Here is a 12,026-nt window from a genome sequence, read left to right on the forward strand (position 1 = left end):
GCAGTCCTTCCCCCAGCCCACCCCCTTCTTAGTTTCCATTTCCCTGCAAGCCTGGGTTCAAAATGCCAACATTTTCCAAAATGTTTTGGATGGTTTCATTTTGTTTCAGAGATGTTTCAGAGCCTTTCACTTAGTTTTGGATTTGCTGTTTTGGATGCCGAAACAGCTCCAAAATGAAACGGCTGACAAAGTTTCACACAGCCCTAACATATAGCTTCCACTAGTCTCCATGGAACCACCTGCCCTGTGTTCTATATAGTTTCCAGTCTGAGAAGCATAGAGCCAGCTCTGGTAGCTTTGCGTGGTGCTGCCCATTAAATAAATTAGGAGTGGTTTTTTCCCATGTATAAACTGTAAGCGCTTTAGGGCAGGAGTCGTCTTTTTTTTTATGTGCATGGACAGTACCTATCCAAATGGGTTGCAAGTCTCTACCCATTATAGTACAAAGGGACAACTTTAAAAAGGAGAATTGGCATCTTCTGAATGTTTTGCCTTTGAACTACCAGGCAATGACATCATAAGTGCCTATTTCGCACTGCATGAAAGTATGTAATTAGAAATGTGCCCTACACATACACAAAACACCTCCCTTTCAACTTCCAAGTTTCTATAAAAATCAGGTTTGTTTAGACAAGTGGTTGAAAATCCAGTTTGAACACAGTCATTTGAATGCTGTGACAGCTTCTTCATAACGCAAGGCTTATGGTACATTAAACTTTAAAGGAAGATAAGTTTGTGCTTTCATTTTATCAACAGTTTCACAGACAGCAAAAGGAAAGCCACAAAACAATGTCTGCACCTATAGCCAAGTACAGCAGACCCAACTCAGCATGTGGTTACAATGAAAGTGAATAATACTTTACACTAAACTACAGCATCCTCCAGTGGAGGATATTGAAGGGCTTTGCAAATATTAATTAAGCTCCTAATCCCCTCAGAGCATTTTGCAGGTAAGAAAAATTAAAATACAAAAAGGTTAAGTCAACAGAATGCAGGTCCTCCAAACCAAGTCTGCTTAGAAAGAAGCTGTCTCTAATCATTTTTCATGAAAGCAGTTTGGTTCTCATGAAGAAGAAGAAGAAAGAGGGCAATAGGACAAACTTCATGAGAATTCAGTTGACTCTGGGTTCAGCTGAAAAACTAGGCTGGTGAATGTCACAATGTGTTACACTCCTTTGAAAACATGGTCAGGTTAGTCCTTCCAGTATTGAATAACGTTGTAAAGATTTGTTTTTTCATGTAGCAAACAAGGTTGCTAAATGAAGAACAAAAAAGTGAATCAGTGTTGAATGTATAATCCCCACTCTATGTTACAAATATTGTAAAACAAAAGGATAGGTGTTACAAAGATATTGACAAAGTTTTCTCAGGCATGCATGGACACCCGAGTTATGCTCTAGGAAACAAACAAAAAAAAATTATAAAACAAACTAATGTACTAAAAGTGGGGGAAATAGAACTTTTTAGAAGCCCACTACCTGACCAAGTTAATTTAAGTTTCTTCAGAAGTTCCCCTCACCTAGTTATTTCCATGCAGCTGTAGTTGCAGCAGGCACCACTGGACACTGAGATGGTCAGACTTTCTATATTCTGAACTCTCTCTCCTGTGTGCTGATTGGAGGCTTACTCTAATTCTCTTCTGGCTCTGCCTTCCTCACCATCAATTCGTTTCTGCATGACTTCACTTGTCCTCCATACTGCCTCTCATTCCCCGCCCCCATCTCTAAAACAGCGGTTTTCAAACTGTGCGACGCACCCCAATGGGGGGCATGAAGGAACATTGCGGGGGACACAGTGCAGGGAGGCGTGAGCAAGAAGTTTGCATGGTTTGCAAGAAGCCAGTGCCACTGCAGACTCACAGGGTGATGTGGGGGCAGGGAGCCCTGGGGGCAGGCTCTGTCAGTGGGCTGCTGCGCCTGCAGGAGCCTGGCATGACAGACGCACAGCCTAGAGCCTCAGTAGGGCCAAGGCAGGAGGTACTGGAGCTGCGGCAGCTGGAGCCCACCCTGCTGAGCTGAACTGAGCTGAGCCATGGCAGCTGCTAGGATGAGAGGTGCCTTGTGCCTAGCTGCGCTGCTCCTTTGGGGTGAGGGAGGCAAGGGAGGAAGTGTGAAAAAAACTGCAACTCAAAGGAGAGTTTGGCTGAAAAGAAGTTTTAAAACTGCTGCTTTAGAATCATAAGAAATCCCCATTTGTACTAGCATTTTAAAATGCATTTAAGATGCATTTTCAATAATTCCTTGCATACAGGGTTTCAGTGCTATAAAACTATAAAAAGAAGGGTCTAGGTTGAAGGAGGTTAATAGGCTTCATACAACAGCAGGAACCACTTTAGTTCTTCTGACGGCAGACAAGTTTCAACCCCTTATCCCATAGTTTGAGCCGACGCATTTTATTGCTCTAAATATCAAACACATCTGAGCAGATTAGCCAATTAGGTGAACTTTTACCATATAGCCCAGAAATGTTGCCCAACATACTTCTACCAGAAATTTGAGAAACATACCACCTTCTCATTGAAAAACAGGGACCTCCAGTCATTTCTATCTTTATTTCTCTAAGCATAATTTTAGAGGTGCGCATTGTATTAGCACTGATGAAAGGAAAATTGACATTATCAGCAATCAGCTTTATTCGGCTGATGTAGCCAAAAATATTGCCAATAAATCCCACATGCATGTGTGCAGCCACAGCATGAATGTAACCAGGAATGCAGCTTGGAGAGCAGCGTCTGGCCGGTAAGTGTGTGGGGAGAAGGGCCTCTGGGGGAGCAGAATTGAGGCCCCCATGGTAAGGGAGGAAGTGGGGCTAGGGCTGAGGCTGGGGCAGGCACTGCCCAGCCAGGGCGGGGCATGGGATGGAGCTGTGGGTGGGTCATCCAGGGGGCAAGGGGGCTTGGGAGGGGGGGGCAGCTTCTGCCATTGTGTGCACCCCCTGATGGAGGCATGGGGGAATGTGCCCCCCCAGATCTGTGCAATTACACTGAGTGTAATCACTAATATATCTATATCTATCTATCTACACACATGCATCTATACATAGATATATCTATATCTACACATATATGTATATACATACCCACACACCCTGTATTTACTTGACTATAAGACTACCCTGATTATAAGACAATCTCCCAGTGATTAGGTTCTCTGGAAAATGTATCACTTTGTTAATTTTACAGGTATTGAATCTATTTATTGGAGCTTTGCCTTGAATTTTTCCCCCTTTCACTGCTACAGCAAGCAAAATAAATCTGGGGCTCAGGTAGCCCCCTTGCTTTCTGTCCCCCACCCAAACTTCTTTCTCCTGCAGTCCTTTCCCCTCTTTCTTACAGTTAGACCATGCTCTCCCTGAGTACACGGAAGTGAGATACAAATTTATGAACAGTGGCCTAGAATAAACATCCCTGTAGTAACTTGCATATAAGGAAGTTACTACAGGTACCCATAGACTTAGTTCATCCAGAATTGATAAAGTTTACCTCTTCTGAAACTGCTGTAAGGTAGCACTGGTACTTCATAAGCACACTTTTAGGCAACACTTTTGTCCCTACTTGTATAGAATACAAACTATGCACGGCATTAGTCCAAAGCCAAAAGACTCATGATTTACCATATAGTTCACTCGGCTAGGCCCTAGCAGAGTCAACAGTGTTTCAAGCCATGGTGGCTTCACGGTGATGTTTGCTAGACATTTAAGGCTGATTAAAAACAGGGCTCATTGCAAATGGAAAAGAAAGGTGCAGCTCAGCCGTGGGGCTGAAAAGAAAGTTGAAATGTATTCAGTGTCACTGATCACCATGACGTGAAAGAGTCAGTGCTGAGAGGAACTGTGCTCAATGAGCATTACCATATATTTTATTCATATGAATTGCACTAACCTATTCTCGTGGTAGGTTCCCATCAGTATGTTTGACTCATGTAGGCCATGCATTTATAGTCATGCTCAGCCTTGGCTACATTTGATCAGTCTCATAGCAAGTTTCCATTGCTGAGCCCATGCTGATTTTGACAGCAGTTTAGTCACTGACAATGCATTTTATGAGGTTTCCTTATATGCAAATGTAAAACAAGGGGCTTCCCTGCTCACCATGTTGATTGGGGAGGGGGAACCTCATCTTATATTCAAGTAAATACAGTAGTTAAAGCTCAAAAATTCTTTCCTTTTTAAAAAAGCTCAGTCTCTTCTACACACTGATACCTCCTTAAATCATTCCTGTTTTCAAGAAAGGGAATGAACCTGCAATGGATGCTTGGTCTCTAAACAAGGGCAATTTTCTGGTCCTCCATTTACAATTTTTTAAGCCTTTCTTTGGCTTTAAACAGCACTGATTACACTTTTAAAGCACATGCACAGCAAAGGTAAATGATACCTGAAAGACGATGGTACAGACACTGGTTCAAAACCACAACTGGCAAAACAGGCACAACTCTCAACTCCATTAGGTCCACATAACACGCTTGCTTACAGGGGTAGATTTACACACGGGCGCGCAGGGCCTGGGCTCGGGGGCTCCTGGCAATCAAGGGCCCCCCAGGAAAAAATTCAGAGATCAGGCTAACTCTACGTGCCAGGGATGAGTTGTGACCAGCTGTCTTCCTGCAGGCACCACAGTGCTGGAGGACACCAGACACCAGGCCAAAGCCAAGGCAGAGCTGACATGCGGGGACTGGTAAGGTCCCACCCTGGGCTGTGGGCAGTGCTACGGGAAGTGGCGTGGGAAGTGCTGGTTGCAGCTCAGACATGTAGTCAGGGGCTTGGTGATGCTGCCCTTGGCAGTCCTTCAGCTGGGGCAGCAGTTCTGTGGGGGGAGCCTCCTTGCCTCGTGCAGGGTGCTCGTAGCCACGCACTGTCTGCAGCACCAGTAAGTTTCTGCAGGCTGGAAGGCTCGACTCTCCGGGCTGGTCGGGGGCAGGGCTGGGCAGGGAGCCAGCAGCCCCCAGCAGTGGCTGCCGATGCCCAACAGTCCCAATGTCTCTGCGGCTGGGGTCGGGCTCAACTCGACCTGCTACAGCACCGACACCCACGGAGCTGCAGGTGGAGAGCTACGTGCTCCACAACAACTACTCCCAGGCCACCAAGGACCATGACATTGGTGAGAGCCCAGCCCAGCCATGGCTACAGGGACCATCCCTCTCCCCCCCAGCAAAACAGGGCACCCTCCAGGCTTCCCCTTGATACATTCATGCTTATAACGGGGCATGGGGGGCCTCCTAGGTTCTGTTTGCCCAGGGCTCCGATAAATCTTAATCCACCGCTGCTTCTCTCAAGGGTGAATTTTTGCCCAATGTTAATGCAGCGATTTTCAAACAGGGTGCTATGGTTAGGTGTGCAAATGTGATTCACCCAGAAAAAACCCAGAGATTTCAAAACAGTCTGGCCTGCTGGGGTCTTCCCAAGTTTTTTGTAACCAAAGAATTGCTCTATTATTTTTCTGTCATCAAAACACGAGTAAAAAGCTACGATCTGGCATTTTCCAAGGTGTGCCCTCAATCTAAAAACATTGAGAACCACTGCTTTAGCATCTTAACTCAAATTTGAAAAAAAGATTATTTTTGATTCAACAAAAGCAGGACCTCTCAAGAAGCACATACAATGTTTGGACAACAGATTTACCCATTTAAAGATAGGATACAAGGTTAGGAAGTTTCAGAAGATAGGAAAACCCCGATTGTTGCTACATCACTGAAGCTCTCCAGCCCCTTTTTTCTGGCTCACTGAAACATGTCACCGTCTCTCCCTCCCCACCACCCACTTACGAGACCCATGAAGTCGAGCATGGTTTAAAAACAGCACAAACTCATTTTTATGCCCCAGTCTTATGCTCCTTATTCAGGTGAGCTCCCAATGAAGTAACAGGAGTTTCACACGTAATGATTATGTGCCAGACGGTGGCTTTTAAACCACAGTCCACATCGAACAACAGGATAGCCGGCAGCAAGATTTTCGGGGGGGGGAGAGAAGTGGACTATAACACACTAAGTCAGTCTTTTATTTGTCTTTGTTGTTGTTGTTAAAGAGGTGTGGGTCAACTCTTAAAAACTACAGCACCAACATCCCTGCTTAATGCATACTACAAAGTCTCCAGGGACCTGTTTTGACTGTCCTGGAGTCAATGGGCTTAAATAAAAACTGGATGATGTCCCCAGAGATTGTAAAACAGGAATGTGCAAGGAAGCACAAAAGGCATCTCATGTATGAGTATGGAGTAATGCCTATAATAAAACTATGGTGTTCTTATTGCATTCTTTTCCACCCAACTTCCATATCCTTATTAACTACACTTTAGGCTTTCTTTTAATTGTCTTTTAGTCTCTTCCCGGGATTGGGAATGTCTGATGGTGAGGCAGGAAGGTTTAAGAAATGGCCCTAGCAAAACCAGAGCAGAGATGAGAACTAAATTATCCTCACTTAGATTATTCTGTTGCCAAAAATGCATCTGGCCAAGATTCTCTTTGAACCCAGGTCGCTACTTCCTCATAAGCCTCCCTATTTATACAATGATTATTTTTATATCTAACACCATTTTAGCATGTACGCAAGGACCCAATATGGAAAGGAACAAAATTAAATTAAGGAATTCAAGCAGTGTGTATAATGCCACTGAGTCTGACCTAAAGAGCCAAGTACAGTCAAAAGCAGGTCTAACAAGACTGCCACCAACACTAATTCTTTTCTTTTGAAGTCTGATAATTTAATACTTCTATATCCCATGAAAAAACTCAAGTGATCAACAGATACTTGATAGGGTTCTGTAGAAGTTACCTGAAAAACCTACAAATTTTAGTAACGCTCCCTCCCATATCCAGCTCTCTTGCAAAAGTCAATAGCAAGGACAACTCTTTGAAGTAAAATGACTTCCTAATCTTTGCATCTGCCTCCACCTCCCCACCACTTTTTTTTGGTCAAAAGTGAACAGTGAGATAATTTAGTTGTGATAAGAACAGTAGAGGTCAGATTTTGCTGGCTTTGAGTACCACATGTGTCTCATGTTAGCAAAAAAAGTACTTACCAATACAGTAGGACTAGGAAGCCCACCAGCAGAGCCACAGTTACTGCTGTACCATTCATTTCTATAAAGGCAAATTTCAGTAGATCTGCAAGCTCCATTTTCCTTAATTGCAATGTTGGCCTTGAAAGCGCGTGTTGGGGGAGGAAGTCTCCTAAACGACAGATAAAACCTTCCAGTTACATGAACAATAATCTGTAATGAAACAGGAACCAAGAGAGTGAAGTATGTCAAGTCACATCCAGTCCCAAATGTGAACTTTTTCTGCTTTCTGACTGCAACCTCAGAAAGGCAGAAGTTAAGGGTTTCATGAGTAACAAAATGAAGCAACCTTTTTGTTGTTGTTGTTCCGGATGACTGTCTCAAGCAGTAACTATAAATATTTATTGAATAGTCATCAGAGCTGGCCCATAAGCTCGCAGGACAGGCGGGGGAGCTAAGGGGGTGGTAATCCCACACACATTCAGTGATGCCCCTATTCAAACAAAGTTTGCAGTAGAAATGTTTCTTTTAAAATAAAAATGATTTGGGATAGATGATGATAAATGGAAAATTTACTCAGTGTAAGGTAACAAGCTTTCCTTAGGGACAAAGTGCAAGCTTCCTCCTCAGCCTCCTGCTAACGCACTTTAACCCCGCCTGGACCGACAACCCCAGTGTATATTCTGTCCTTGACAGCTCCAGTTATATGGAGACCAGGGTTGGAGCTCATGTATTTCAATAAGTTGGTCTCAACTATTACATGCAAGGGGCAAGAATTTTTGCAGATGATCTCTTTTATTGGGCCAACTGCGTGATTGGGATAAGCTTAGATAAGCTGTTGACACACTGCTGCTTACAAAACAAAGTCTATAACCTAAAGTATTCTGCATATGCTTCTCCCCCAGAGACCCAAGGAAGGGTATTGCGATAGACTTGGACAAGCTTTCAGGTATTCCAACCATGCAGTGAGTCCAAGAAAAGTTATCACCCACAAAAATTCTTGCCTCACATATTTTCTGCACCATCACGGCTACAATGTCACTTCAGTGCTAAAAACATTATTACATACATGTTATCAAAGTCCAAGGATACAAGCCATAGTCCCATAAGCAACTTCCAAATGAAAGCCTCTTCTCCGCCCCCTTTAAGAGTCCCAATCCCTGGGCCAAGGGAATATATTTTGTTATAGATTATATACAAAACAGAAGGGGAAATCACCCAAACGTTCAAATAAGTCGTGTGCAATATTTGTGTAAGTTATGCAAATTAAAACAGGGCTCAGGAATTGTATGGTAACCTTGAAAAAACAGACATTCCACACATCTGAGTCCCATAACACATAAGATGAAATATAGTTTCTTCTTATATAGCCCCCTGAGATAATAGCTTAGATTTAACGTGCAAGGCTTCTCCACTATCACTGTATTACATTTCCTCCTCTTATCAGAAAAGTTAATAATATAGGCATCAGAAAAGTAAAATCTCTAACACAATAGAATTTAATTTTAAGAAGATTTGGCTCTACTATAACCGAATCATTGCTATTTTAGGTCTCGGTGCTTCACAACTGCATTAATTCCTTTCCAGCCTGAGTTCCTTATAGAATAAGTAAAAGGTGTTAACTAGCTCATTGGCTCCATAGAGTAGCACGATGGCTCACAGAAAACCTTGCTTATTGTATTAATAATACCATTGCTTCCAGATGCTATTCTGGGTCAATAATAGCTCCGCCGGCTTGCTACTGCCAAGTTCTCCAAGAACAATTGCATCAGGATTCAAGACTAGAGACGTAAAGAATTAATCAGCAGGCACAAGCCGATACCAAATAGCAATTGATCCCTGCTGGGCCTTAGTTTATATGGAATATTCCGTTTCTTAAAAGCCTTTCTGAAAGGAGAGTGATCCATCACAAATCTAAAGAGCAAGAAATGTTGTATTTTGATTTCACTACAATTTCTTTTCTCTGATTTAAAACAAACGTATATATCTGCATGTAGTGGGTCTGCTTCTCCCCCCTAAATGGCAAAACTCCCACTGAATTCAGTGAATACAGAATTGGACCCAGATCATGCTGGATTATTTTTAGAAGCACATTAGGACTTTCCCTGATCATGCTGGGAGGTGGGTGGTATGTATAGTTCTTGAAAACACATGCATAATGAAGGAAAATGGGTTTTCACATCAGCATCCAATTTGGGACAGAATGCACAATCAAATGCGGTATTATTTATTTTTTTGCTGGGAAACATTTTTAACATTTGCACCTGTCTCTTGATGAAAATCTAACCGTAGCATTTTTCACCCCTAAAGAGGAAACACACGCACAATTCTTATATCTGCCTGGAACAACTCACCAATCCATACGCTACAATGCATCTACAAACAACACAAAATAAAGTCTGTCAATTCCTGCCAAAAATGTGATCTGAAAGCTGTACCTGATACCTTATGAAAAAGTTCGAGAAACTGAGTAAAATATGCCATCTTATTTTAATTGTCTTCCCTTTTTCTTGGTTATTATTGCTTTCATGAGAATAGGGAAACTGTTTTTCATTTGAACTCACAGTCCTTTATTGAGGGCCACCAGAACTGGCTGGTCTGAATACCACTATGCAACTACTGAGTGACTTCATAGAGGAGCAAGCTCTTCACTCAGCCAAATGATCAAGGAGGGTAAATAGATAGAGGCAGAGAGGAACGATCTCCTGTCAGACTGCAGGAGAATCAAATAACTGAACTGTCTGTGGTTGCTTATTCCTTCATTCACGTTCCAGCTGAAGCACACATCCACATGGCTAATAATTCATTGACATTTATACTCTGGTTACCACCAAACAATTATCTTTTACCTCCAGTTCCCCTCCATAGCAGGGAAAGTTTACAGAGCTTCTGTCTGTTCCACGCTCTCATGCTAAAGCGCCTCATATTTTAATCCCTTCACACACTAATTATCGAACAGAATCACATGGGCTCCACTGCAGCCGGCATCCAGTAAAAAGTAGAGAAAAAAGCTGGATCTGGCCCAGAGTGCAAAGTGGTTGCAGTCCTATGGAGTAAGCACCCAGTCTGCATGCAAAGTATTCACAACAGCAAAGCAGGAACAAGGAAGAAACTTCATCATAAATATGAGAAGTTATTTCTCAGCTAAATTATTTTTAAAAATCAATCTAAGTTTTCAAGGAAGTGTTAACATCTTGCCTATCATGGCCCAAGAGTAGCTTTTAAGCCCTGTTGCAAGAAAAATAGGTTCCAAATTGTAATGCAGTCAATATATAACACAAGGGCTGATCTGGATTACTGTTAGTTGCACAGAGAGGGCACGTCTACAATGCCTTTTGAGAGCACGCTTGCTTGACATGCACCACAGTGCTGCACTGGATGGAATAAGCACTCCAAGACAGGTTTTTGGCACACAAGAAGTATGACCTTAACGTCAGCCACATTCATAGGAAGATCTAGAATTTTGAGAAGGGGGAAGGAGGGGGGTAGAGATGGCAAGGTGCATCACCACATAAAACAGCACATATTTTTCTCTAGTTAAAAATAAACTAGAATCTTTATGAATCTGCTAGGGGCCTGTGGCTGTATTATGCAGTTCGACTGAGGCAAAAACAAATATAACTCCAGTGGAATCAGTTAAAAACAATCTGCAAAGCTGTGAAATAGGAGCTTCGTTACCAGGAGCAGCTAACAGAAGAACTGCAGAACAAAAGACAGCTTGACTGGTGGGACATCAAGACTATCCAAAAGAAGAGAGGGCTGTTAACACCTGTGGAATGAAGAGCCTAGAAAGGATCCGGTAGCTTACAATGAGCCTGGAAGTCAATCCACTCCTTCAGCACTGCCTGACCAGATATGCTGCACCACTGCCAGGCACCTGGTTTTAAACTTTGGGTGAAGCAGCCATCAAAGAGAGGTGTAAGTGTACCAGTATATCTTCCCTGGATCCACGCTGCCTACATCACTTTTCTGGGGGTGTAGCATACAGAGAGTGGATATGCCACACACCGCTGCAGTACTCCCTAGCAAAGTCCTCTGACAGTGCAGGTATGTCTGGAGGATTGTTTCATTATCACAAATGCTCCCTCTAATTTTAACACTAAGGTGCACAGAATACTCTAGGAGTAGCACAGGCATAGACATCTGGTTCATATAATTTAATTACCTGCTATCGTTTGTTCAAGACTGACCGATCAAGCGAGTCAAATGATTCCTAGAGCTACGCGAAGAACTACTAAACCAGGATAGAAATATTAAGGAACGTGAAGAGACTTCACATAAAGATTATGTCCGTACTTGAAAACAGGCATTTCTAGAGGCTGGAGATACTTAATCAGAAGTACCAGGCATCATACAAAGTTCTTAAGGCAAAAAAATATCATTGTCAAGGAATCACAAGCGAATCACCTGAATGAACACCATATCCAGAAGCAAGTCAGTACAACCATGAAGTTAAGCAGGAAAACCTATTTCCAACAGATTCACATACTGTTTACCTAAGAACTTGGCTATATTAACCAAAATGCTTCTCAGAAGTGCCATGCTTGAGTTAAAGTCATCTGAATGACTAGCCTGTATGATGTGCACTTGTACTTCACTAACAAATTTAGTCTTAGTTGGCTAGAAATTACACTGAAACACAAACTCAGTTAATATCTTGGAGGCTGAAACAAATCATTAGAAATAGTATAACAAGCAGCTGTGCTTCACTGGAGCAGCTAGCTGCAAGAAATCCTGTGCGTTTCAAGGAGTTAGTCTAGAAATTGCCCACATTTTGTATCTGAGAGAAATGAATGTTTCTTTAGACAAAAAACACAAGAGTTAAAAGCTTTAAGTTGGTTTGTAGGCTAAAGGTTTTACTGCTATCTGAACCTTTGGGGACTGAGGTAAGATTTTTCAGTACTGGTGAAATTCCAGAGAAGGTAGAATAGCTTCCAAATAACTATGCATTTGAATTTAATGCAATAGATCTGTGCATGGATACATATTTTTAGCAAGATATTTTAAATGAAAATGGCATTTAAAGTAAATTGCC

General features: G+C 42.5%; 1 protein-coding gene across 4 annotated transcripts in view; it reads right to left on the bottom strand.

The window, feature by feature from the left end:
- TBXAS1 (thromboxane A synthase 1) overlaps positions 1–12,026 on the bottom strand; it is a 394,179-nt gene that overhangs the window by 358,536 nt on the left and 23,617 nt on the right. For 3 of the 4 annotated variants that reach the window (XM_090043255.1, XM_090043254.1, XM_090043252.1), the window contains one exon: positions 7,013–7,163. The exons of the other annotated variant lie outside the window; for it this stretch is intronic. In XM_090043255.1, coding sequence (XP_089899381.1) covers positions 7,013–7,110 — 98 coding nt within the window. In that variant the 5' untranslated portion in view covers positions 7,111–7,163. The remainder of the gene's footprint in view (positions 1–7,012; positions 7,164–12,026) is intronic. 4 annotated transcript variants of the gene reach the window in all.

This window comes from Crocodylus siamensis, chromosome 4 (genome assembly GCF_052110815.1).
Source record: "Crocodylus siamensis isolate JL-2025a chromosome 4, ASM5211081v1, whole genome shotgun sequence".
NCBI classification, from domain to species: domain Eukaryota; kingdom Metazoa; phylum Chordata; order Crocodylia; family Crocodylidae; genus Crocodylus; species Crocodylus siamensis.